At 54.0% G+C, this 25,981-nt stretch overlaps 1 protein-coding gene across 2 annotated transcripts in view; it reads left to right on the forward strand.

Moving 5' to 3' along the window:
- The window catches only part of NRXN2 (neurexin 2), a 302,332-nt gene that overhangs the window by 65,957 nt on the left and 210,394 nt on the right, over positions 1–25,981 (forward strand). Inside the window, exons 5-6 of one of the 2 annotated variants that reach the window (XM_075005502.1) lie at positions 12,327–12,628; positions 15,856–15,879. In XM_075005502.1, the coding sequence (XP_074861603.1) occupies positions 12,327–12,628; positions 15,856–15,879 (326 nt within the window). Of the gene's footprint in view, positions 1–12,326; positions 12,629–15,855; positions 15,901–25,981 lie in introns of both variants that reach the window. The other variant, XM_075005503.1, reaches the window with a different exon arrangement.

The following is a 25,981-nucleotide window of genomic DNA, read 5'->3' on the forward strand; positions in this document are numbered from 1 at the left end:
TCCCTAAACCACAGGTCTCTGCTGCCCTCCCCCATAGGGCTGCCAACTCTGGCTAAAGCTATTCTGGGAGATTATTTTTGCCACTAGAGCCTAACATAATTTTTGGAAAATAGCCCTTGAACGTACCCAGGCCTGCTTTCAGTACCCACCAGGAGACTGACACTGACTCTGGGAAACTCCAGGCTAATGCTGGAGGGTTGGCAATCCCACCTCCAGAGCTGGGACTAGATCCCAGGCATCCTGACTCCCAGACCAGTTCTTTGCCACTGCACGGGGCTGCCTCTGAGCACTGAGCTCAGGGCTACTGGTACACATCTGCATGGCAGCAAGTAGCTGTGTGCACGTGTGGGAGGTGGTGCTTTCAGTTTTCCATGCAACGCGCTGTGTGGCCCCAGCTGCAGCCCAGCTCTGATTGCTTCTGGGACCCGTTGGATGGGGCAGTGCCTGCGTGGCCAAGCTCCCTGCTGCTTTGGCTGAGCTGTGGGGGGAGAAGGTGGCAGGCTGTGCTGCAGAAATGCACCTAACTCGCACTGCATGGGACTGGGAGGGTGCGTTTGTGTGTTTCTGTGCTTGGGGCGGTGTGTGTAGCACAGGCCTGCTGACCGGGGCGGCATAGGGGGCAGATCACAGAATCATAGAATCCTAGGGCCGGAAGAGACCTCAGGAGGCCATCGAGCCCAGCTCTCTGTGTCAAGCTGATCGCCCCCGACTAAGTCATCCCAGCCAGGACCTTGTCAAGCCAGGACTTAAAAACCTCTAGGGATGGAGATTCCACCAACTCTCTAGGCAACGCATCCCAGAGCTTCACCGCCCTCCTGGTAAAGTAGTTTTTCCTAATATCTAACCTACTTCTCTTCTTCTGTAACTTCAGACCATTGCTCCTTGTTCTGCCATCTGACACCACTGAGAACAGTTTCTTTCCATCCTCTAGAGCCCCCCTTCAGGAAGTTGAAGGCTGCTATTACTCAGTCTTCTCTTCTGTAAACTGAATAGGCCTAGATCCCTCTGCCTATCCTCATTGGTCATGTGCTCCATGCTGAATCATTGCTTGGCGATTGGGTCCAACGGGTAGCGGGACGCGGATCGTCTACACGGTCCCTACTTCGACGTTGAACGTCGAAGTAGGGCGCTATTCCTATCTCCTCATGAGGTTAGCGACTTCGACGTCTCGCCGCCTAACGTCGAAGTTGGTGCCGCTACTTCGAAGTAGCGTGCACGTGTAGACGCAGCCGAAGACTGGGGCACAAAAAGCATGGAGTACCTCAGCTTTTCTTACATCACCTGTCACTAGGTTACCTCCCTCATCCAGTAACGGCCCCACCCCTTCCCTGACAGCCCTCTTATTGTTCACATGCCTGTAGAAACCCGTCTTGTTACCCTTCACGTCCCTTGCCAGCTGCAGTTCCAGTTGTGCTTTCGCTGAGGGTGGTATGCCTAGGCCCTGGTGGGCCAGGCCCCACACTTCTCCCACAAGCACTGGAGCAGGGCTGACATGAAGTTGAACCCCTGGTCTGTAAGGACCAGTCTGCTGAAAGTGGTCAGCAGCGTGTCTGCCTCACTACCAGACAGAGCCACCACTGTGGGGTAACAGGTAGCAAAGCCCACCACCACCAGAATGTATTTCTTCCCCGATTGGGTCGTTTTGCTGTGGGACCCATCACGTCTGTGGCCACCTTCCGGAAAGGCTCCCAAGTGATAAGCAGAGGCCTCTAAGCAGCTTTATACATGTCCTAGACCTTCCCCACTCTCTGGCAGGAGTCACAGAACCTGCCATAGTGTTGGACGGTGTCAAAGACCCCAGGCCCATAAAAGTTCTGCGGCAGCCTCTGCCGGGTACACCAGACTCCCTGATGCCCCGCAAAGGGAATGTGATGGGGCAAGCGCAACAGCCTGCAGCCGTACCTCTGGGGAACCACCAACTGCTTCCTGACTTCCCATGGTTCACCGTGCCCTGGGCCAGCTCAGCACAGGAGTCCCTTCTCCTGTAGGAATTTCTCCCTGCGGTCCTCCTGGGATCCTGCACTGCTGGGGCCAGCCAGGGTCCTCAGCGTCTCCAGGGAAGGATCCCACCTTGGGACCAAGGCTCTGGCCTACCCCCTCTAGCCCTATCCTCTGCACTTTGCTCCCCCTTTGGGGAGGTCCTGCATGTCTTGCTGCCTCTGGCTCCGGGTGAGGACCAGGCCACTCTGAGTGCCATCTGCCCAGTCCTCCAGGTCCTTACACATTTGCACCTCCGTGGATCATGCACCCCCAACCACTCTGGGCCCCCATTTTAGGTGTAGCCTCTCACAGGCACCTTGGCAGGGGGCCCAAATGCTCCGCTCAGAGTCAGGTATGCATCAGGCACGAGCTGATCTGGGTCCACCTCCTCCAACCAGGCTCGTGTCACCTCTGTGCCTGTGTTCCAGAAGTCCTGGATGCTCCCTCCACCTCAGCGCGGATGATGTGACAATTGTCCCCCATGGGACGCTCCCCTGGAGGCTTAAGTATGGGCACTACAGGGCTGGAGTTCCGTCTTCTCCATCTGGCCTGGCCTGGCCTGGCAGTCCCCTCCCCCAGCACAACTGGCCCCAGCAGTGCAGGATCCCAGGAGGAGGACCGCAGGGAGAAGCTCCTACGGGAGAAGGGACTCCTGTGCTGGGAATGAGCTGGCCCAGGGCACAGTGAACCGTGGGAAGTCAGGAAGCAGCTGGCGGCTCCCCAGAGGTACGGCTGCAGGCTGTTGCGCTTGCCCCATCACGTTCCCTTTGCGAGGCATCAGGGAGTCCCGTGCAGAACGTGTACTGGCCTGGGGTCTTTGGCAAAGCCCTGGCTGGGATGATTTACTGATCTTGCTTTGGTCCGGGGGCTGGACTCGATGGCCACCTATTCCAGGCCTATGATTCTGTGAATCCATTCGACTGCACCCCCGGGGCTGTTGGTGCCTCACCCTGTAGCATTCCCACCCAGCTGACACTGTGAGGGCTCTGCTTGGCCCTGATTTCCTTCAGCCTCTGCGTTGTGCCACCTTGTGTCCTTTCTGGCCGTAGCAATTGCATTTCGGATCCCGCAAGCCCCATGGAGGGGGTCTGTCTGCCCTGCCATTCAGGGGCACCCTGCACTGGGCTTCCTAGAGTCCCATCGTCAAGGGGTCTCTGGGTAATTCCTCTTCCGAGTCCTCAGCATGATTCTCTCTCTTCCCCTGGTCTGCTGGCCACACGCTCCTCTCCCAGTGGCCCCAGGCTGTGCAGGTCTTTGGGGACCTGCTCCACTAACCACACCTCTAGGTCTGGAAGGTGAATGTCCTACAGCTGCTCCAACCCCAGCCGGCTGTGTATGTCCTCTGTGGTAGAGGCCTGGTGCTCTTCTCTCCGACAGGTGGAGATATTCCCCCCCGCAGGCTGGCGACCGCCTTGGCGGTGACATCTGAGGCCTTGTGTACGTGTCGGAATTGTCCTGTGCGCTCGGGGTCAGCTCCAGCTTCAGCACCCAGGCCTTTTTCTGAGTCCCCGTCTCAGTCCCATCTGCTGGGCCCCATGCTGCTGCAGCCTTGGGGCCCGGCAGGGGTTAGTCTGGCGCAGCTCACAAGCCCTCTCAAAGACTGCTGTGACATCAGTATCCTCCCCCTACTTAAACTGGGCCAGCACTTTGGAGCCCAGTTCCCCCCACTTCCAGCCCGGCAGGCCCTCTTGGCCACCTCTTCTCCAACCTCAGCTCCTGCTTCCTTCCGCTGTTCTGCCGGGCCTGCCAGCCCCCTGCTGCGCCAGCTCCAGCTCCCATCTCTGCTGCCGCTGTGGGGAGAACCCAGAGCAGGGCCCCTGCTGCCGACTGGGAGTGGGCTCTGATAGACTCTTGGCTGCTACACTGCCCGTCCCCGTGGCTATTCCCCCACTGGGATTGGGGGCCTGACCCTCCGATTGGTCATTCTCTGCACACTGAGCCATCAGCCACTCCTCGGTGAGCCTCCCCACGCTGGGGTCCCAGGTTGTGCTGGTCCCTGTAACAAACTCCCTCTCCCCTCACCTTGGTAAACTGGTGACTCCCCAGCGACAGTCTCGGCCCCCTCTGTGTGCAACCCTCTGAAACCCCCACAGCCTCATCCCAGGCCTCTCAGCCCTGCTTACAGAGGGGTGAGTGTGGGGCCCTGCGCACCTGTGTCCTCCGGGCAATGCTGAGTGACAGCTCCACTGCTTGTACGCACCCCCCCGCAGAGCCCTGCACCCCAGCCCTGGGGCCCCTCACATGCTGCTAGCAAGGTCTGGGAGCCCGGATTCCTCAGTTCGATCCCAGCTGTGGCAGGGCCGGGGGGCGGGGGAGGCTAGGGTGTGTCCCACAGCCCCCACATTCAGACGAGAACAGCTGGTGCATGACTCCCCCCTCTGAACCCAGCTCCCCCTCCTGCCCCCTGCCTCCGTGGCCTATCGATCATAGCCTGGCTAGCAATCCTGCCAACGTGAGGCTGGGCCAAAAAGAGTGACAGTTAAAAGCTCTAATGGTAAAGCGGAGCCAGCCATCTCTTTCGTTTATCCCATCCAGATCCTTCATCTTCCTACGGGGAATAGAGTCGGGGCGGGGGCGACCCTGCTCCCTGGTGGGGGATGGACTGGGTGGGGGCAACCCTGCCTCAGTTTCCCAGTTGTAGGAGGCAGCCTGGGAATAGGCAGTAGGGGGTGAGGCCGTGTAGGGAGTGACCCCGCCACTGAGGTCCCTTCCAGCTCTATGACGGGTGTGTGTTACTTGGAATAGCCTGCAGTTCGGCCTCAGTAGATCACCAGTTCAAAGCTCCTCTCTGCCTGAGATGAGGTTGTTGGCTCTCTGGTGGCCTCAACCCAAGCAAGGGAGCCTGGGGGGCCCTCTGGCCCAGCGTGGGGGCACGCAGGGGACATGTGCGCTGGAGGAGGGTCACTCCCTGCTGCTGCCTCTGCTCTGGGAATACTGGAACAATTCAGTCTGCCACTAATTAAGATCTCTCCCTGCACATCCCATGCCTGGTGCCAGCTGCCTTGGGTGGGATGGGCGGACAAGGAGAGATGGGGCTGTGCTAACTGGGCTGTGGGGTACTGGTGGGGTGAGTTGGGGGGACAAGCTGGAGAGATGCAGAGATATGGCTGGGGAGGGCTGGCTGGGGATATGTCTGGGTGGCCAGGACAGATCGTTGCTGGGACCAGGCTGAGTGCAAGACGCTGGCATGACCTTGTGACTTGCTTGTGGCTCTGGATGGAGGGACCTGCCCCAGGCCAGGCCCAACGGATGTGCTGGGGATGGAGAACTCGGCACAGGGGCTCGGGAGCTCTCCTAACTGAGTCCCCACTCCCCAGCTTTTACCAGGTCATCGGGCAGGTGGGAACTGGAGTCAGCAGGCTCTTTCCTGGGGGCGTTAGGACATTGTGTGATGGAGGAGGGGTTGCAGAAGAGTGCAGGGGATGGGGGCTGAGCACAGCCAGGACACCACCTTGTCATTTGCAGGCCCCTGGTGGGGATCACTCTGGCTCCCTGGTACGTGGGAAAGGAGCAATGGGACAGATCATTGGAGCTGGTGGGAGTCGGAGGCCAGAACATGAGGCAGAGCAGAGACTACGGCCTCTGGGGATCTTGCTGACAGCTGGGTGTCTGCTGTGCTGTGCCAGTGGGGAGGAGGGGATAGACAGGCTCCCATGGCTGTTGTCACATGCAGGCTCTAGTGACTGCTGGGGGTAAGGTCCCACCAGCTCCAGCAGGAGGCACAGTGCTGCCCCAGCTAACAGGGACTTTAACCTCAGTGCACGTTCCCTGTCCCGTCCCTGCAAAGCATGTGAGCCTGCAGGGCTGCCTGCTGGGGACGTGGGGGGTGGATTTGGAGTGTGTGGTCAGGACTGAAGCCCTCACTGTAGGCTGGGTGCCATCCTGGCTGGCTCCTTGCCCCCGGGCTCCTTCTGCAGCTTGGGCGACACACCTGTTTCAACCATGAAGCCCAGCTGGCGGCGGGGCTACCGTGTAGAGTGCAGTGCCTGTACAGCCCTCTGTCCGCCCCCGCCCAACCCCCATGGCCCCAGCCAGACTCTCCCCCATACCCACTCTGCAGCTCCAGATCCATCATCCCCATTCTCCCACATCCTGCTGCCAGTGCCCCCTGATCTGTGTCTCTCCTGCCTCTCTCTGTACCGCATGCCTCCTCTCCCCATACACTGCTGTCTCCTCATCCATCCCTTCGAGTCTGTGTCTCTTTCTCCCTTTCCAGGCCATCTCTCGGGGTCCCCCTTTCCCAGTCACGTGCCCCAGGTCTGGCTGGCAGCACCCCTGAATGGGATGCCAGCTGGTGGGACTAAGGGATGGATCCAGTTCAAGAGCATGGAGTGTCACCAGAGAGCAGTGCTTACAAGGGGCTGAGAGGCAGGCAGGGGGACTGGGTGGGAGCCAGGCAGTGTGGCCCTGGGGTTAGTGGGGAATTAATTGCTCCTGCAGCCTGGCCCTACTGAGGTGATTTATACACTGCCAGCACAGAGCCCTGAACAAGCGATTTAGGAGCCTGGCTGCTGCAGAGGAGACCAAGGGGTCGAGCTGACTGGCTACCAGCACCCCCTGCGCTGAGTGGGAAGAGGCTGGGACAGCGAGGTGCCCCAGAGACATCTCTCACAGTCGCCCTCCCCTGCTCTCAGATTGGCACCTGAAGGCCTGGTCCTCATTCCTGTGGCCCCAGGAGCCTGCTGGGAGGCTGAGGAGTGAATGAGTAAGTTTCTTTCATTAGCTGCTATAACCTGGCCCTACCAAGCAGGAGAAAAGCCAGGCGACAGCACAGTGTCTCGGTGCTGCTGGGGATAAAGTTATAGAAGTGCTGGCATGACGTGGGCGGAGGGGCCAGGGGAGTGTGCGCGCTTGGAGGATGTGCTGTGGTGGGGTTAGGCTGATGGGAGATACATCTTCTGCAGTGGGGTGGCTGCAAGCTGTGGCACGGTTTGGTTTGGCCCTAGCGCTGTGTCTGTGGTGCAGAGGAGAGGCAGTGTGGTCTCTGCTTACCTGGGGCTCCGTTCCTGGTCCTACCACTGGCTGCTGGATATCGTTGGGGCAAATCACATCTCTGGTCAGTTTCCTCCTCTGTAAAGTGGGGTTGACGGTGCTGACTGGCCATACAAAGTGCTCTAAGATCTGTGGATGAAAAGCCCTAGATGAGACCTATGTGGTGGTGTTTTGTGCTCGGGGTACGTCTATACTTACGGCTGGGGGAGGTTGGCACGCCACCCTCAGTCTTCCGGGGATCGGTATTTGCCGTGTGTTTGAAGAAGTGACAAAATCGATCTCTCTGGGCTCGGTCGTTGATGCTGGTACTTGATGCTGACGCACCCGGTAAGGGATGTCGGCAGGAGCCAGAAGGTCCCTGATCTACACCAGGGAAGAAAGTCGATCCTGATACATTGATTCTAGCTATGCAAATAGGGTGGCTAGAACTGCATATCTGGGATTGACTCTGATCTGAACAAGTGGCTCTGTCCTACGAAAGCTCATCGCCGAATAAATCATTTTTGTTAGTCTTTAAAGTGCTCCACGTCTGCTGCTTTGTTTTGCTGGAGTACGGACTAGCCCGGCTCCCTCGCTGTTTCTTTTGATCCCTAGTGTAGACCAGGCCTTAGGGAGGTTTGCAATGTAAAACCCTAGGGCAGCCAAGGCACAGGAGGTTTCGTCATGATGTTCAGGGTGCTGCAGTGTGTGGCCGGGGGTCAGGAGTGCTGACCCCAATGTGGCATGGGGCCACTGTGCCGCAGTCTTAGCGCTAGAGGCTCTTCCCTTGCAGTGGGTACTGACCCGGGCAACCATATCTCCCCGTCCCAAATACAGGCTAGGGAGACGTGCGGGGGAGGGGCAGCTCCTCCTGGCTCCACCGAGCCCCAGGGAAGTGGCAGCCGCTGGCCCCCCTGGAGCCCTGGGGAAGGGGCAGGGATGCGGCAGCCACCCATGCTCCCCCTGCTTCCCTGAAGCTCGGGGAAGTGACTCCCACCAGCCGCCCGCACCCACAAGCACAGTGCAGGCCACTGGGCCAATGGGAGCTGTGAGGATTGTGCTGGGAGTGGGGCAGTGTGCAGAGACCCCCACCGCCCAAGGGCGCATGGTGCAGAGATGCACATGCTGCCGTCAGTGGGGGAGGGCCCAAACACGGGACAATTTATCCCTTTTAAAAAATAATACGGGACCGTCCCGCCTAATACGGGACAGACGGTCACCTTGGTACTGACCCCGGTGCGGGTCTAGGGCAGGGGTCGCCAGCCCGCGGCTCTCAAGTCACATGTGGCTCTTTGAGCAATTAAAGGCAGCTGCTGCTTGGAGCTGCATGCCGGGGAGTGCTGAGCGCCACTCTCCCCGAGCGCACCAGCGCTTGGTGGCAGAAGTGTGTGGCAGTGGTGGTGGTTCTGGTGAGTCACTGGAACTGAGTCAAAGTGGTGGGGGACTGCAGGAGGAGAGGGTTAGGGCAGGGGTCTGCAACCTGCGGCTCTGGAGCCACACGCAGCTTCTTAAGGACTTCTTTGTGGCTCTTGACACTATAATGGCAAAGTAAAAAAAAAAAAAAAAACACCTCTTAAGTATTTCAGTAAATGGTGAGTGTCTAAAAGCCCAACAATGAACAATGCATATCTAACAGCAAACAATATGTGATCTCAAAGCATGGGATTTCTCCCCCTTTAATATGTGCAGCGCGCTGGGGAATATAGTACTGTATCCGTGTTTTGAACGTGTTGCTAATAAAGCCTTGGTTCTGCAAAGGAAAAGGAAGCTCGTGACATTCCTGCTGTGAAGGGCAACACACATTTTAAGAAAGAAAATTGAAATGAAATGTGAAGTAAAACTGGCAGAATTAAAGTGGGTTCGGGAGTGAAAGTCCGGAAGACAGTGGTACAAACACACACGGAAAGTGTGAGGAAGTAGAATACGTAAAAAGTTTGTGATCGTCCTGCTGTAGACCTGTATCGCGTTGCAAATCACCGTGTGCACTGTTCTTAGAACAGGGGTTACGAAAAGTACGGTCTGGTGGTATTTTGAAGGACTATCACGTACTCGCATGCAGTGCGGCTCTTGAATTATTGTTTTTACTGAATTTGAAAAAAATGGCTCTTCTTGCTCTTTTGGTTGCTGTCCCCTGGGTTCAGGTTAGAGAGGGGTGGCTGGAAGTGCCTGGCTCTTGGAGAGTGGGAGGGCCTTGAGCCACATATTATCTATGTATATCTATCTACTTATCTATCTCTCTATCTATTGATGGCTCTTTACACTCTATCCACAGCTATTTTGGCTGGCCACCCCTGCTCTGTGGGGTGCTTTACTAAGCCCTCCACTCCACACTCTGCAGCAAAGGGAGCTGTGCCTACATCAGGCAGCCGCAGGGATGTAAAAATGCCCTGCGGTTTTGTCCAGGACTCTCAGCAGAGTTGCTTCTAGAGGCGACGTTACTCCTGGCCAGCCAGGTGTCGCCGCCTGGGCTGTGCTGCCTGTCGGTGGACAGATTTCATGGCACAACAAGCCAGCTCCTTAGGCAACTGGCTTTTCCCGTGTGAGAGCTGGATCGGGAATGAGCCCCCCAGACTGCCTCAGCCCCCGTGTCTCGACGGGCTCTGTCACTGCCGCGAAGGGCTGGCACTGACATGAACATGATGATTGCGGGGGCTGAGCACAGGTGAGACAGGCAAATTTGCTTCCTTGGATTCACCAGCTGGCAGGTGAATTGGCAGGTGGCGGCGGCGGAGGGGCACTTTTCTCAGCGGCTGTGCTGGGCCACAGGGTGAGGGTGCCCCTGAGGGACATAGCTGCTTGGGGAATGGGAGATAGGGAGTGAGAGCATGCCCAGAAGAGAGCCACACACGCACCCATGCAGTGGCACCACTGCTTGAATTACAGGGCCCAGGCCCCCTCACTACCTCTAGGGCAGGGCTGGGCAAAATCCAGCCTGCGGGCGAATCCAGCCCTCCGCGATCCTCTGGGTAGTCAGTGTCCCACGGCCCAGTGGGACCCTGGGGCAGGTTCCCTTCTTGCTTCAGCTCCACATGCCACTCAGAGCGGCCTCCTGCTGGGGCCAGCATGCGTGTGCCTGCACAGCGCCCCCCTTGGGCACAGAGGGGGCTCTGCACTCTGCCCCACTCCCAGCACAACCCTCACAGCTCCCATTGGCCAAGCTGCCTGCGCGGTGCTTGTGGGCGCAGGCAGCTCAACGCATCCGCCTCCCCGCACCTCGATTGTCCACACCGCGCACAGACACACACTCTGGCCCCAGCCGCCAGCCTGCCCTAGGGTCCCACTGGGCTGCTGGCCGGGAGACACCTCCAGTAAACACCTCCCAGCCAGAGCCTGGTACCTCACCCCTTCCTGCACCACAGCTCCATGGCCCAGGTCACCACCCAAACCCACTTCACCCCAGCTCCCGGTCACAATGCAACCCCCTGCCTCCATGTGTGGACCCCCACTTCCAGCCCCAGTCCAACCCCCTGCACCCTATCCTGCACCTCTGACCCGGTCTCCCAGACTCTGCACCCTCTTAACACTCCTCCCTCAGGCCAGAATCCACTCCTGCACCCAGCACCCCTGCTAAACCCCTCAACCCTTCCTGCCCCAATCCCCTGCTCCAGGTCACAGCCCCCTCCCTCTAACACCCCACACCCCCTCCTGCACCCCAGTTTGCTACCATGAGCTCCTTTCTGCACCCACCCTCTGTTCCAGACACTATGCTCTCTCTGTTGGCAGTCACTCAATAACAAGTAGGACGCCTTCATGTCACCCTCCTATTTGTGAGTCCGTTAAGGGCTGATCAGCCCGAGTCTGGAGCCGAAGGTCTTACTGCAGAAGGGGCAGGTGTTGGCAGCTGTTGGGGCCCACACCTTCCATTAGTATCACAGGAAAGTGTGGTCCTTGGCCACTCACCAGCTTCTTGGACTGGCCCCACATCAAAATGTATAGCCCCTAAACCAGGGGTGAACATCCTCCCGCCTGTCTGAATGTCGTCTTCTGCCCCAGACTCTGCTCCCAGAGCACCGAGAGAGACACGTGCACAGAAATATGCAAAATGCTTTCGCACAGAGCAGGGGTGAGCCCCGGGTTACGTCGGGCCCCACTTTTCCTCTCTGCAGTTAGCAGCCTTCCCCCCCAACCTCTCTAACGTCGTCCAAACCAACGGAAAGTTCGGTTACATTCGTATGAGAGAACCACTTTCGGCGCGTGAGGACATAAGTCTGTCGAATGTAAAAACGTGATTAATCTGTGTAAATGTGAATACACGAAGGTAAAACCAGTAACAGACGGCACCGTTTTCAATGAGAGGAATGAGCCTGACCCCCAGCAGCCCCCCTTACAGGACGTTATCTTCCCCTGAGGGGGCCAGCCCCCCCTGCACTTTGTGCACCCTGGCGTAGAGCAGCCTGGAGGTTGGGAAGGGACCCAGCCTCCTGCCTTTTCTTCCTGGCTCTGGGACAGGACTGAGGTTTAGTTCAGGGGAGCGGGGCTGGGAGCCAGGACTCCTTGGCTCCATCTCTTACTCTGGCAAGGGAGTGAGGGCTGCTGATTACAGCAGGGGCCGGCTGAGAGTCTTTTTTTCAGCTGTGCCACTCATGAATGAGTCCCTTTCCTCACTCAGTGCCTCGGGTTCCTCACCTGTCCTTTGCCTGTTTGGACCGGGAGCTCCGCGTGCTGTGGGTTTTCTCTGTGGGTCTGGGCGGTGCTCAGCACAGAGGGGCCTCGGTTTCTGTTGCGGGGGGGGGCTGCGTGGCACCCGGCATGCTGGAGCCCCCAGTGCAGTTGAGGCCTCTGGCTCTACAAATGACTAATAACGTAGGCACAAAATGGTGGTGATATTTACACAGCTCCATAGATTTGCCCCGTTCATACGCACTCTTAGTGCTCGTGACTCCTATACTCTCACCCTGCCTTGTGCACACGCACTCCTAGTGCACCTGTCCCCTGCTTACACGCTCTCACCCCCCCTTGTGCACATACCCACAGTGTTCCTGCTCCCGTCTCTCACACGCCATCCCTCCTTGGGTGCGCAAGCCCCGGTGCGCCTTCCCCCTCCTTGCACGCTCTCACCCCACCTTGTGCGCCTTCTCCCTTCTCACACACAGTCATCCCTCCTGGTGCGCGCACACCCTTGTGTCCCTCCTGACTTTGTGTGCATCCTCGTCCTGCCTTGTATGCACACAGCCTTTGCACCTTTCCCCCCTCGTGTGCTGCTGTCCCCGCCGGTGCACACCCCCTAGTGTCCTGCCCCATTCTTGCAAACTGTCATGCAGCCCCAGCCACGCTCCCAGCAGGCTCCTACCTCCTCCTTCCATGCTGTCTACACCGGGTACACGCACGCCTTGTGTGCACCTGCTCCCTCTCAGTGTGGCACATTCTCTCTGCAGGGAAGGAGGAATACGTGGCAACCTTCAAAGGCAACGAGTTCTTCTGCTACGACCTGTCCCACAACCCGATTCAGAGCAGCACTGATGAGATCACGCTGTCCTTCCGCACCTTGCAGCGCAACGGCCTCATGCTGCACACGGGGAAGTCGGCCGACTACGTCAACCTGTCACTCAAGAGTGGGGCTGTGTGGCTGGTCATCAACCTGGGGTCGGGCGCCTTTGAGGCACTGGTGGAGCCCGTCAACGGCAAGTTCAATGACAACAATTGGCATGACATCCGGGTGACCCGGAACCTGCGCCAGGTATGCAGCAGAGCTGGCCGGGACCCGCACGGCTGGGTAGGACAGGGGCTTGCACTAGGTATCCTCTCTGGGCGGCTTTGTCTGTGAGCACCACTGCCCCCCCGCCCTGCTGGAGGCTCACGTCCCAGTGATGCCTCTCTGGACAGCATTGCTGGGATGGGAGCAGCCGGCCAGCCAGGATACCCTCCCCCAAATACTTCAGGGTGCCAAGGGTGGGTACGGGTGCATGGGCCGTGGTGCCTGTGGGCAGGGGGTAAAGGGGCTGGGAGCTGGGCTTGGTTCTTTTGTATTTCTTTGTCACCCCAGTAGTCCAGGTGCCAGCAAGAGAGAGTGTAAAACACATTAATCTGGGTCCCCTCAGGCCCCTCAGTTTTCTACTGTTGCTTGCCAGAAAGAGGAGCATTGCCCCGTAAAGCAGATTCCCCCCCGACCCACCCAGCCCTCCCTCTGGGAGCTGAGCAGGTGCAGAGATGGCCACAATTGGATAGTGACACATCCTCGAAGTGCCTTAAATTCCATGCACGCTGCCTAGGGCATCCCCCCGTTTCTCCCTGGGCGTCCTGAGCCACCCCCAGTGAAGGCAAGGGGCTAGGGGATGCTGTTTGTCACCACAACGAACGGGAAGGTTGTTTTGTGGCTGGTTTGGGAAATGGGACGTGGGCTCCTCCTCTTCCACAGAGGAAGGAGTGGCTGGCTTCGGGGGGAGGAGGTCAAGGAGTAATATTTGGGCCTCCCCAGAACCAGGCAAAGAACCTGATTCCAAGCCCCACCCCCTTCCAACCAGTAGTTATAACTCCCCTGCTGGTGTCAGGAATTGAGCCCAGGAGTCCTGACTCCCAGCCCATGCACGGCTGGCTCTGGGCTGCCCTGTATGGGTGGATCTTTCTGTGCTAGGCTGGGCAGGTGTGGCCTGGGTGTGGGTGCTGTTTCCCTGAGCCCAGGGGTCAGGTCCTTCCTCCCTTTGTAGCTGAGGTGGTTGAGAAGAACTGTTGGCTCTGGGCAGTGTGGCCCATGTGCTCTGTATAGATCCATCCCTGGCACTCATTAGAGCTGGCAGCTCCCAGGGTCTTTGGATATCTGGGCCTGCATGATGCTGCAGCGTAGGAGCCCGGGAGAAAAGGATGGGAGCCTTCCTGCCCCTCAGGGCTTGGCATGCTGCCCAGCCCAGCCCAGCTACTCCTCCCACTGCTAAACACCCACTTGGAAGGGACTCCTGTGTTCTAGCCCATCTCCGCAAGAGGGCTGGGGTCTACTGGTTAGGATGGAGAGGAGTGGGGGCTGGAAGCTGGGGAATGGACAATGCATTGCCCTGGGGAGATGGTTATGCACCACAATATCCCCTGGGTTGGATACATCCCGCTCTTCCCCACGGTATCTGGTCTGCTGGGCCCTGTACTCCATGGCCCAGAGAACCTGGCTCTGATGGACTAGGCTGTTCTTGTTACGCTGTAACTTTCTGGGGGAACCTCATTCTTAGGTGCTGTCTGGTGACTCACTGGAGGGTTCAGGGGCAGGGAGCAGGCTGCACTGAGGCCGGGGGAGTAGGGGCAGGAAGTGAGGATGCAGAGAGCTTGAGGCCAAGTGGAGAAGGTTGGAGGGGCAGAGGGAGATGCAGGAGGAATTGGGTCTGCAAAGGAGAGGGCTTTGGACAGTGGCAAGAGGAACTGGGGTGGAGTGTGGAAGCACGAGGAGTGGAGGAGTCGAGGTGGGGGTTGCAGCTGTGTGTTGAGGAGGTGAGGAAAGTTGGTTAGAGGATGTTAGGGGGAGATGGGCGGGGCTGGTGTACTGGGGGAGGGGGAGCAGGTTGGGTGGGGTGAGAGGAGATAGGTGAGGCTGGGGTGTGCTGGGAGAGAGGGGAAGGGGGAGGAGGTAGAGTAGGGGTGAAGGGGAGGTGGATGGGCCTGGTGCCAGAGGTGGGCAAATACTGACCTGCAGGCTGGAGCCTGTCAGGGTTCATCCCTGGCAGGCCCTCACCTCTGTATTTACCTGCACCTCCACACCTATCAGGTGACTGCAGCTCTGGTTGGCTGCGGATCGCTGCTCACGGCCAATAGGAGCATCCAGAAGGGGTGTCACAGGCCACACCACTTCCATTGACCTCACACGGCAATCCACGGGTAATGAGCTGCAGTGGAGGTGCAGGTAAATAAAGAGGTGGGGGCCTGTCAGGGATTAAGCCTGGTGGGCTGCCTCTTTTTGATTGCCTGGTCCTGGACTGGTGTGTGCTGGGGGAGGTGGGTGGAGGTGAGGGAGACAGGTGAGGCTGATGTGTGCTGGGGGAAGAGGGAGTGGAGGTGAGGGAGATAGTGGGGAGATGGCGGAGAGTGGGAGAAGTTGGGTGGGAATCAAGGGAGTGCGTGGGGGAGGTGCATCTGGCTCACCCCTCCCATTCCCTGCCTACAGACCGAGGCTCCCCCTCCACACAGGCTTTTCCTTGTAACCTGGTATCTGATTTGCTCCCTTTTTTGGACTAAAATTAATTAAAAGGTAACGAACAAAAAGCAGGACAGATTTTGAACAGTCTCAAGAATTGGAGTGGGGGATCTGGTTCCTCTCTTGCCAACATGCCCTCAGCACTCCCCCAGTAATACACTGCTCCCTGCACAACGTACAAGACAATATCTAGACTCCTCTGAATGGGGATACACCTACTCCCCAGCTCCCTGCTCTCCCAGAGCCAGCCACCTAGATTCTACTAATCCTGCTAACACAGGCCTTGCTTTTCCTCCTTCCCCCTCCCCACCCTTCACTCCCCGAATCCCCCACCTCGTTAGAAATTACGTTGACAATTTTTGTGTGTGTGTTACTAACACGCTTCTCAAAAGACTCCAGCTCTCAGCCAGAGACGCGAGAACTAACCCTCCTTGTCTCATCCAATGGAATGTCGGTCATTTCTTTTCAAGTCTTTATTTAAATTAGTCTCTTTTCCTTTCTTTTATTCTTACTAACCAAGATCTCTCTCTCTCTATAATACTTTATGGTTGGGATGGTAAGAAGTTTGGTTGGGGGAGTGGGATGTGTGAGGGGAAGCGGGGAGGAGTCTTTTTCTTTTGTTTTTTTTTGAAACCTGATCGCCCTTCTTGCGATTGGAAAATTGATTTTTTTCCCCTCTTTTATCTCCTTTGATTTTCACGATTGGTCATTTTTTCCTTTTTTTTCTGTTTTTTTTATTATTATTATTATTATTCTCCCTTTCCCTCATTTATTTTATTTTTTAATACATATAGCACGCAGGAATTGGACACGCTATGGTAAACAAACTGCATTACCTGGTAGATATCACTCTAATTGTCTAATCGTTTGGTTTGCCGTGGGTTTTATCTTTTCCCCTCCCTCCTTTTTGTTTTTAATTAATTAATTGGGTTTTTAATTATCATTATTTTAATTTCTTATTTTTCTTTAAATACTCACAAGAAAATGAAATGAAACTTTCAAAATTTAAAGGTTGAAATAAACTACCCAAATACGCAAAATTGACAACTAAATAATCAAACTGTGAGAGATATAAAGTCAAGAGCTGGAAATGAACTGTTCAGCCGCTGTGGACTCAGTGCAGAATCAACCTTGCTGCCAGAGCAGAGCAGACATAAATTGAAAAGAATCAAAACTCACCATGCAATCGCCCTTTTATGGGTATAGATTGAAAACCAGCCTATTGACCAGACCAAGGTTGGTATAAAATTGACATTAACAAGAATCAATAACCAATAACATATGTTGGTATAAAATTAAAACCAATCTAGCAAATGTGGTATTAAAAAAGTCCATTGGCTTTGAACCACTTAACTTGTAATTAACATTTTAACCAAAAACGTGTTAAAGAATTTTTCTTTCTTTTCCAAAAGCAACATTTAAAATTTTTATTTATATTTTTGGTTTTTTTTGGGAAAAAAAACTATTATTTTTCTTTTCTAAAACCAAATATTTTAAACGTTATTGGATTTTTTTCAAAAAATAAATAAAAAATTTAAAAGATATTATTTCTTTATTTTTACTCTTTTGGTTTTACATGTTTTATTCCTTTTACCTCCCCTCCCCCAAAAACAACAACAACAACAACAAAAAATCCATGGAAAACACCATCCCATGAAGCAACTTCTGTGCGCCTCACATCTGCTCCATGGTGGCGAATCCGCCAGGGATTGTGGGGAATGGGCTAATGGCAGCCAGTGGGGTCAGGACCAGAGGATGATTAGTGGGTGAGAGCACAGGGGCAATAAAAGAAGGACCATTCATTTGGATGTTTTGTGGGGGCAAGCCACATTCCCCCATCACCATGCCCTGCTGCACTATGCGTTTGGGGTAGTTCCACGGGGGCTCTCCAGTCACACCTCCAGACCTGAGTCTTTCTGTCGCCCCAGTGGGCTTTGGATCAGGCCTAGGAATGGCCCCTAGCACCGTTGGGAATCCCACACCATGGGTGTGGCTGGTTGTGTACTGACTTGTGAACCCCACTGGATGTCCTGGCTGTCATCCCCACTCCTGCCGCGGGTGGCGCCGCTGGCCCTACATACCGCATGGCATGCTGGGACTGACTGGGGCATGCTGCTCTTGTGTCTGGTTTTTATTTTGAGAGCGACTCTCTGGGGCTGAACTAACACTGTGTCTGATGCATCCTTCCCTCCCTCCTCCCTTCCTCTTCCCTGCTCTCCCCCACCCCACTCCTCCAACAGCTCCAACTGGCCGTCTTTCTAACAGGAGCACGGTAGACTGAGCCAGCTCAGGAAGGATGTGGGACAAGGGGATATGGACCAGAGCTCTAACTTGTGTGTGATTCGGCAGTGTGTGCCTTAGTAGGGCATGTGTGCCCTGTGGGGTGCCTGGAGTGCGTGCCCAGAGGGTTGTGAGTCTGTAGGCTACGTGTGCTGGGGCAGGAGGGCAACGGCCCACTGAATAAAAGCATGACACCTGAGCAAGATGGAAGCTAGGGATTCAGTTGCTAAGCGAGGATGCACTGCAGCACCTCTGGCATCCATTGTTCCAGTGCCCGGCATGAGGTATGTGTGTGCGCTTTGGCAGGGTGACTGTGCAGGGAAAGCTGAAGGAGGTACGCGAGCGATAAGTCTGTGTGCGTGGGTGTACAAGTGTGTAATAGTGTGAGCATTGGGCTGAAGGAGTGTAGACTGTGCATGGAGGCTTATGATGGGTGTGTAGGGTGAGTGCGAGGAGGGTACGTATGTGAGGGTGTGTAGGAAATGTGAAGTGGGCTTGTGAGTATGTGAGTGCATAGATCTGTACAGGTTAGCGTATGTTGCCTGCCACACTCCACCCCAGAGCTGGCTGCATTCAGTATCACTCAGCGCACAGTATTAAGGTCCCAGGCAATGCCATGGGGTATATGTGTGTGTGCAGAGGCTCACAGTTGACTTTGGTCTGTAGGCATTAAACATTTCCCCCCCGCCCGCACCCGGGTGTGTGACTCCTGGAATGGTGCCAGCCAGCTATCACTAGCTCACTCCTCTTCCTCAGTGCAAAGCGCCCTCTCCGTTCGGCGTCCTAGAACTCCCTGTGGGAGAGGCTGCCTGCAACAGTCCTTCCCATGTGAGTGTTGAGGGGAGGGAAGGGGAAGGGATAGGGCCCGCAAGTCAGGAGACACAACCCCTCCCCTTGGAAAAGTGGATTATGGATCATGGTGGTCCCTTATTGTGATGCGTTTGGATCAAAATGATCACACTGCCATCAGTGTGCAGGGATGAGTGTGACTGTGCAGTGGGCGAGCGGCTCCTTGTGCTTGTGAATGCACAGGGGAACAGTTTCACACCGCTCCTCCGGGAGCGGTAATGACGCAATGGATGTGTTTGACCTAGTTATGGGCGTACAACATGACTGTGGACTTAGGCATGGTTGTATAGATATTGCCCCAATGTGCAAGGCTCGGTGTGGAATATGACACACTATTCATTTAATTTGTATACGTGTGCGTATTGTGTGTTTGTGCAACTCAGACGTTGCTGTGAAGTAGTAACAGAGAGAAAGCTGTAAAGTAGCACTTTAAAGACTAACAGAATAATTTATTAGGTGATGAGTTTTCATGAGATAGACCATATCTTCTTCAGCCCATAGCCAGACCAGAACAGACTCAATATTTAAGGCACAGAGAACCAGAAATAGTAATCAAGGTTGACAAATCAGAAAAATATTATCAAGGAGAGCAAATCAGAGAGCAGAGGGGCAGAAGGGGGGAGTCAAGAGTTAGACAAAGCCAAGTATGCATAACAGCCCCTTGAAAATTGCACCTGGAAAAGAGCACCTAGAAAATTGCCATCCCGGTTCAAATTTTATATTCAAATTCAATACATTAACACGTGGTTTGAACCGGGATGGGAATTTTCTAGGTCACTATAGGGACTCTTATGCATACTTGGCTTTGTCTAATTCTTGACTCCTCCCCACCACTTCTGCTCCTCTGCTCTCTGATTTGCTCTCCTTGATAATATTTTTCTGATTTGTCAACCTTGATTACTATTTCTGGTTCTCTGCTCCTTAAATATTGAGTCTGTTCTGGTATGGCTATGGGCAGAGGAAGTGGGTCTGTCCCATGAAAGCTCATCACCTAATAAATTATTTTGTTAGTCTTTAAAGTGCTGTTGGACTGCTTTATTGCTGTGAAGCGTGTTTGTTTCTGTGGAGAGGTGTGCAGTTGAACAATGAAAATCTTGTACCTTTCTGGGTTTGTGCGATTGTTGTGTGCAGCAGTGACAGCCCAGAGTTTCAGGATTCATTGTAGGCAATGTGATGGGAGGGAGGGGGACATAGTTGTGGTGTGTGTGTGTGTGTAGGTGGGTTGGGGTGTGGAAGCTGTGGTGTGTGTGGGGAGGAGTAATAGCTTTGGCGTGAGTGTGTGTGGGTTGTGTACCTAGGTGGAATAGGCCTAGTGTGTGTATGCAGGTGTGGGCGTTACAGCTGTGATGCCTCTGTGCGTGTGTCAATGGAATAGCTCTGGTGTACGTGTGTGGGGTGATCGCTCCGGTGCTGTGTGCAGAGGGGTGCACACTCATGTGGCGGAGTACAGCTCTAGAACAAATGCCCTTCCACGTGCGTGTGTACAACCCACAATAACTCAGCTGTGAGTGTTGGGCAGTACCTGTGGTATGTGTGGAGAATAGCTGTGGTGTGTTTGTGGTGAGGAATAGCTCTGATGAGGGCTGGGGGAAGAGTTGGAATAGCTCTGGCGTGCTTTGCGGGGAAGGGGGTAATAGCTCCATCTCTGAGACTGGGAATCAGAGCCAAGGGTCAGAGCCACAGTTAGGAGCAGGGCTAGAGCAGACTGGAAATAGACTAGAAGGAGGCAGAAGTTGGTCTGGAGCAATGGGGGAGGGGAGGAGAGGGGAAGGGAAGGAGGCCCGGCCGTGGCTGAAATAAAGCTGGGAACAAGGCCTGCGCAGTCCAGCGGCCGGCTGCTACGAAGCTTAAATGAAGGCCTCTTGGCTCTTTCCAGCCGATCAGGTGGGCTGGCCAGTCAGGCCCAGTTGGGCTCATTGACAAGCCAAAAAGCAAAACTGGCCAGCCCTCAGGCTTAGCAGAGGAATCATAAGACCACAGTTCCTGACATGACTGCCCTCCTTCAAGGATGTCTCCTAAGGGTCCTCGGGCTGTGCTACTGGGATGGGCCTGATGAAAGTCCTGTCGTAACTGTGGTTGATGAACTTTCTCTGCCATTTCCCATGACTGGTCATCAGAACCACAACCCTCCCAGTCCACTAGGTAATGGAGCTTTCCCCGTACTTCCTTGGAGTGAATCATTTATTTGTCAAGGTATTCTTCTTGCCCATCAACTGTAGTGGATGGTGACGACAGATTGTATTGACCTGGGAAGGAGTCCACAAGAGGGAGCTATACAGGGTGGGTCTTCACTGATTCTGGTAATAGAAACATGAATATTACTGGGTTGATCTACTCAATAATCTTGAATGACCCCAGCTGTTGAGGCTGGGTTGAGATTTTGAGTTGACAGCCAAACTTTATCCCCAGTGCTAGCTTAGGTTGTCCTGGCAGCCCTGATCAGCATAACACTAGTCGGTTTCTTTAGAGGCTTCCAGGTGTTCTGTAAGTTCTTTTTGTAAATGATTCAGATGGGTCGCCAGTCCACCAGTCTATGAACTAGAGAGGGTGTGCGCAATTCTAGGTGCAAGCAGAGATGCAGCCGCAATTTGCATGGAATGAGCTCGGATGAGTGACAGCATGGATTGAATTGTCGAAGGTAAACTTGGTTTATGGCAGCAGAGAGATGCAGTTACCCTGGTGATAATTTAAGAACCTCTGGAGATACTGCTCTATGATCCGGTTTATCTGTTCTGTCAGTCCATTGGCCTGTGGGTGATATGCTGATGAGGTAAAGAGCTCTATATGCAGGAGTTTTAAAAACCTGTGCCAGAAATGGGAAGCAAATTGTGGTCCTGTCTCTGACACAGTGCCAGTCCACGGAGGCAGAAGACGTACTTGAGCAAGAGGCGCGCTGTGTGTAAGATGGTGGGGACTGTCTGAGAAGGGACGAAGTGTGCGTTCTAGTTAAGAGTTCAATTGCACCTTACAACACCGGACAAGCATGAGAGCAAGGTACTTGTACAAGGGAGGCCAGGCACAAGGTGCAGCAGGACTAAAGCAGGGTGGGCAAGGCCTGGAGAGACCCAGTTGCAGGAATTAACACATTTCTTGGCATACTAGTCCGCACCAGTGCATACCCAGTCACCGTGAAGTTCTGTGTTTTAGTTCTACCACAGGAGACGGTGAGCAGTGAAGTCATGACGTGAGTTCAGAACATTAAACCTAGGCTGAGCATGTGGGGCGTTTACATGCAGGGCCATGGTTAGCCCATCCGGTGATATGATACACCTGACAAACTTGAGCGTATTTTGCTCACATTCACGTTTCTCCAATTTAACGTAGAGCTGATTCTGGAAAACCTTTTCCAAAACTCAAAATACATGTTGATCACTAAAGGCTTGATTCCCAGAAAAAACAAGAGTATAGCTGAAGTAGACACTGAAGAATTGGTCCAACAGGTCACTGAAAGTGTCATAGATAAAATGTGGGAGCATTGCAGGAGCATTGCACACCCTGCCAGGCATTCGTAAGTACTCCCCATGTCCCAATTGGATAGGTAAAGTAGTCTTCCATTCATTCCCTTCCCTGATATCAACCAGGATGATGACCCTCTGTTCCCGATTCTTCGATAGCCATCGCAACTCAGGAACTTGAGTGGGAGTAAATATGTCCAAAACAGATGTTGGCCTATTGCTGGAGGCCAGTGGGACAATCATAGTGACAGTGAGGCAGGAGGAGGCTAGCTTTCCTCTTGTTAAATAATTTTGCAAGGTCCCAGTAGTTCACCTGTATTATTGAGGCACATGTTGACTGAGGGTTTATTGGACTCAGTCTTTCTGTTCCAGGGTAACCAAAAGGTCAGAGTTTCCTTGGGGTTATGCTAAAATTAGCCTCCAACTTGAGAACCCCATTCCAGGTGACAAGACCATTGACAGTGGAGCAAGAGGAAATGAATCATTCCTGCCCTCCAGGATATGTGAATCATGAATGTGGTAACACTGGATGTCCAGGAAGTAGAGGGAGCAAACCAGACTGAACTGAAGGATTTGGCTATGCCACAGAATGGTTATTACTTAAGGGCGATTTGACCTGAAGAGAAGAGCGATCCATCAATGGATTCTGTTACATCAGGTAAGCCCATATGCTGTGCTGTGCGCCAGTGAACTCCCAGGTCCATGAAGCTTTTGAAGGAGCCAAAGTCAATCATTGCTTTTCAGGATGACCTTCATCACAGTAGGATGCCACAGACTAAGCGGAAGCAGAAGATGCTTCAGTGCTTATCAGATGCCAACCTGTGGGGAGGTGCAAGGGCAGTGGCCCGGTGTTTCCCAAGTGAAATGCAGAACTAGCCTTTGCAGGGCAGGTGAAAGCAAAGTGCTCAGATTCCCTACAGTAGAGACAGAGACCCCATACTTGGCATCAGGCCTTCTCAACCGTGACCGCATACAATGACTTCAGGCTGCTTGGTGGCCACTGCATATTGGCTGGCCGGATTTGTGGAGACGGATGTGAATTGAGAAGCCATTCTCCTTTTTTGGCAGTGTTCCAGTAAGTCAGTCTTGATGCGTAAGTTGATAAATGCCTCCAGAGAAGTGGGGGATTCTGTCCGTGCAAGCTCATCTTTGATTTCATCATTTGGATCAAGCTGGAAGTGATAGCGCTGAGAGGCCTTGCTTCGTTCTGTGTCCAACACCCGGGTGTTGAAAATCTGTAGCACAGTTAGCAACTGGCTGGCATCTTTGCCTTAGGACCCAGAGCATGGCTTCTGTCCTATGCACACACTCCAGGTGGTCAAAGAACACTGCAGAGGCTTGGGTAAACCTCTTGAACTGACTTGTCAAGCAAATGCGAGGCTCACATCGATGCTTCCTCAGTCGCCGAATAGATGAAGAGTCTCACCCTGGTTTAGCCTCTGGAAATGACAACAGGTCCTGGAGGAACAGAGGATGGCACTAGTGTAGGAATCTGTGGAATTTGTTATGATTGCTATCACACTTGTTAAATATTGAGATATTCAGTTCTGGAGACACCTGAGTCACTGACTGTGTGGCTTGGCACCTGCAGCACTACATTATGTACCTTCAGGGCAACAACTCAGGTTTGTAGATTCTGTAAGACATCCGCCACAAAAGAGATGTAGGGTGTAGCGGGATCCATCCCTACAGCCGAACCAGATCTTCTCTGTTCTTTGGGCTTCTCAGGTTATCAGGGACTGGGATGTGGCAGTGTGACCTATTGGTTAGAACTGGGACTAGGAAATGGAACCAAGGGCCAGAGCTGAAGTCAGAAGCCAGGAGACAAGCCAAACGTTTGTATCTGGGCAGGCAGGAACAAGGCTGGGAAAGAGGCAGGCACAAGGGAGATCATATTTGCAGGTGTAAACATTGAACAGTGGATTGCTGCCACTGCTGAGCTTAAATGCAGACTTGTTAGCTCTTTGCAGCCAATTGGATGGTCTGACCAATCAGGTGATTCTGCTGCTTCCTAGCTGGGCTCATTAACCTTCCTGAAGGCAAAATTGGCTGTCTGAAAGCTCAGTTGAAGGATCGTAAGCCCATAGTTATTGACCTTTGGAGGGGGAGAAGGATAGTCCTAGTGTGTATGCCTTTGTGTGTTGCAGGGAGGGAAGAGCCCTAATATATATATATGTACAGTAATCCATCGAAATGCACACGTTCGAGTTGCACTTAACTGGCATTAACATGAGTTAAGCACAATTCAAAATCCCACTCCCTTCAGCCCTGGTTCAACCCCCTGGCCCCGCGTGGCCCCGGTTCAAGCCCCGACCGGCCGCAGTTCACAATCTGTGCATGGCTCTGGCTCACCACCCATCGCACGCAGCTCTGGCTCAACCCTCCACCCCAATTCAGACCCCCTGCCTGCAGCTCCAGCTCAACCCCTGTTTCCTGGTTCAAACACCTCACAGCTCGGCTCACCACCCCCGTGCGTGGCTCTGGTTCAACCCCCGCCCCCATGCATGGCTCTGACTTACCCTCCCCTGCCCTGGTTCAAGCCCCTGTGGCATGGCCCACCCCCCCCCACCCTGGTTCAACCCCCCCACACATGACTTCAGCTCAACCCCACCCCACCGCCCCCCCTGCAGCCCTAACCCACCCCAGGCTTAGCCCTGCTGCCCTCCTGCCATGGCCCCAGCTCACCACCAGGCTTAAGTCTCCCCAACTGCCCCCACCCCTAACCCCAGGACTTACCTTTCAAAAGAAGCTCCAGGTGCTGCTACTGCATCCCCTGCTGCAGAACGTGTGCTCTGCTGAGGGGGAAAAAAACTTCCCCCCAACTTACACAAAATTCAAGTTATGTGTGGGAACACAGCCCTCATGTAACTCGAGGGACTACTGTATAGGATGAGCAGTAGAGCCACTGCGTGTGTCATGAACTGGGGCAGGCATGGTCGGGTGTAGTGGTCAGAGCAGTAGTCAGAGGCCAGGAACAAAGACGATGGTCAGAGCTCGAGCCAGGAACAAGGCAAGGAAGCGGGGCTGGAACAGGACAAGAATAAGGCAGCAGCAGGGCAGGAGGAAAAGCTGGGGACAAGGCAGGCACAGGAGCAACTGCAGCTGTGGGCTTAAGCGCTGAGCAGTCATTAGCTTCCTGTTGCTATTGGAATTAAGGCTGGTGATGCCTCTCAGCCAGTGAGGGGATCTGCAGGTCAGCGAACTGGTACCAGGCTCATGGTTCCTGACAGTATCTCTTGCCTTTGAGAAGTAACTCCTAATGGTTCTAGGGTCAGGCATCTAGGGATAATTTAGTGGAAGTCCCATAGTTGGTCTGGAACATGGCTGTTCTCTGTTGGCCCCCAGGACTGGTCATCTGGACTGCAGTCTGTTCAGTCCACCAAGGACTATAATTTTTCCTCACTCATTGGTAGTCAAGAATTTGTTGGGCCGTGTATTCTTCTTTCCCATGAATGGTTATGGATGGCAGCAGTGGATTGAAGCAGTGTGGGAATGAGTTCTTAGAGTGTAAAGCTTCAGAAAGGAGATGTGTAATATAGGATGGATCGTTAGGGACTTGGGTAGCTGTCACCTGAATGTTGCTGGGTTTTCTTGGTATGAAGTTATGAATAGGGTCAGGTACCACTGATCTAAGTTGGATGATGGGTGAGTTGATTTAAGATTCTGGGTGGATAGCTACACCAAACCAAATACGATGGCTAGGTTGGGGATGATCTAGCAACCCTGTCCAGCGTGGTGCTTGCAGACTTCTTTAGCAGATCAGTAGTATTCCTTGAGTTATTAGTGTACTTGGTGCAGGTAGGAGTGTTAAGTCCAGGGCAGCAGGTACTAGAACTCGTGGATGTGTCTGGATGGCAATGTGGATGAAGAATGTAGTAAGCAAAAATGGGCTTTGTTGACCGGAAGCTTGGGTTGCATTTTGTAGGCAAATTCTGCATAGGAAAGCAGGGAAAACTATTTACCCTGGTGGTAATTAAAAAAACAGCAGAGGTATTATTCAAGAATCTAGTTGACTCTTTCTGTTTGCCCATTAGTGTGCGGATGATAGGCAGGTGAGGTGAGAGGCTCAGTGCCAAGAAGTCTTTGAAACTTTATGGGACCACAAAAAAGTGGGATGAACAGTGGACTGACACACTAACAGAAAATCTTCTCTAAGAAGAGATGAGCCAATGGGGCAGTAGTGATGGCATGAGACAGAATCAAGTGCTCTGTCTTAGTTAGGAGATTGACCCTAACTAGGATCATTGTGTGCCCGGGGGAATGAGGCATCTCCCCAGTGAAGTTATTTGATACAGTCAATGAAGGCTGGGGTGGAATAGGCAAGGACTGGAGGAAG

This window comes from Carettochelys insculpta, chromosome 11 (assembly GCF_033958435.1).
Source record: "Carettochelys insculpta isolate YL-2023 chromosome 11, ASM3395843v1, whole genome shotgun sequence".
NCBI lineage: Eukaryota > Metazoa > Chordata > Testudines > Carettochelyidae > Carettochelys > Carettochelys insculpta.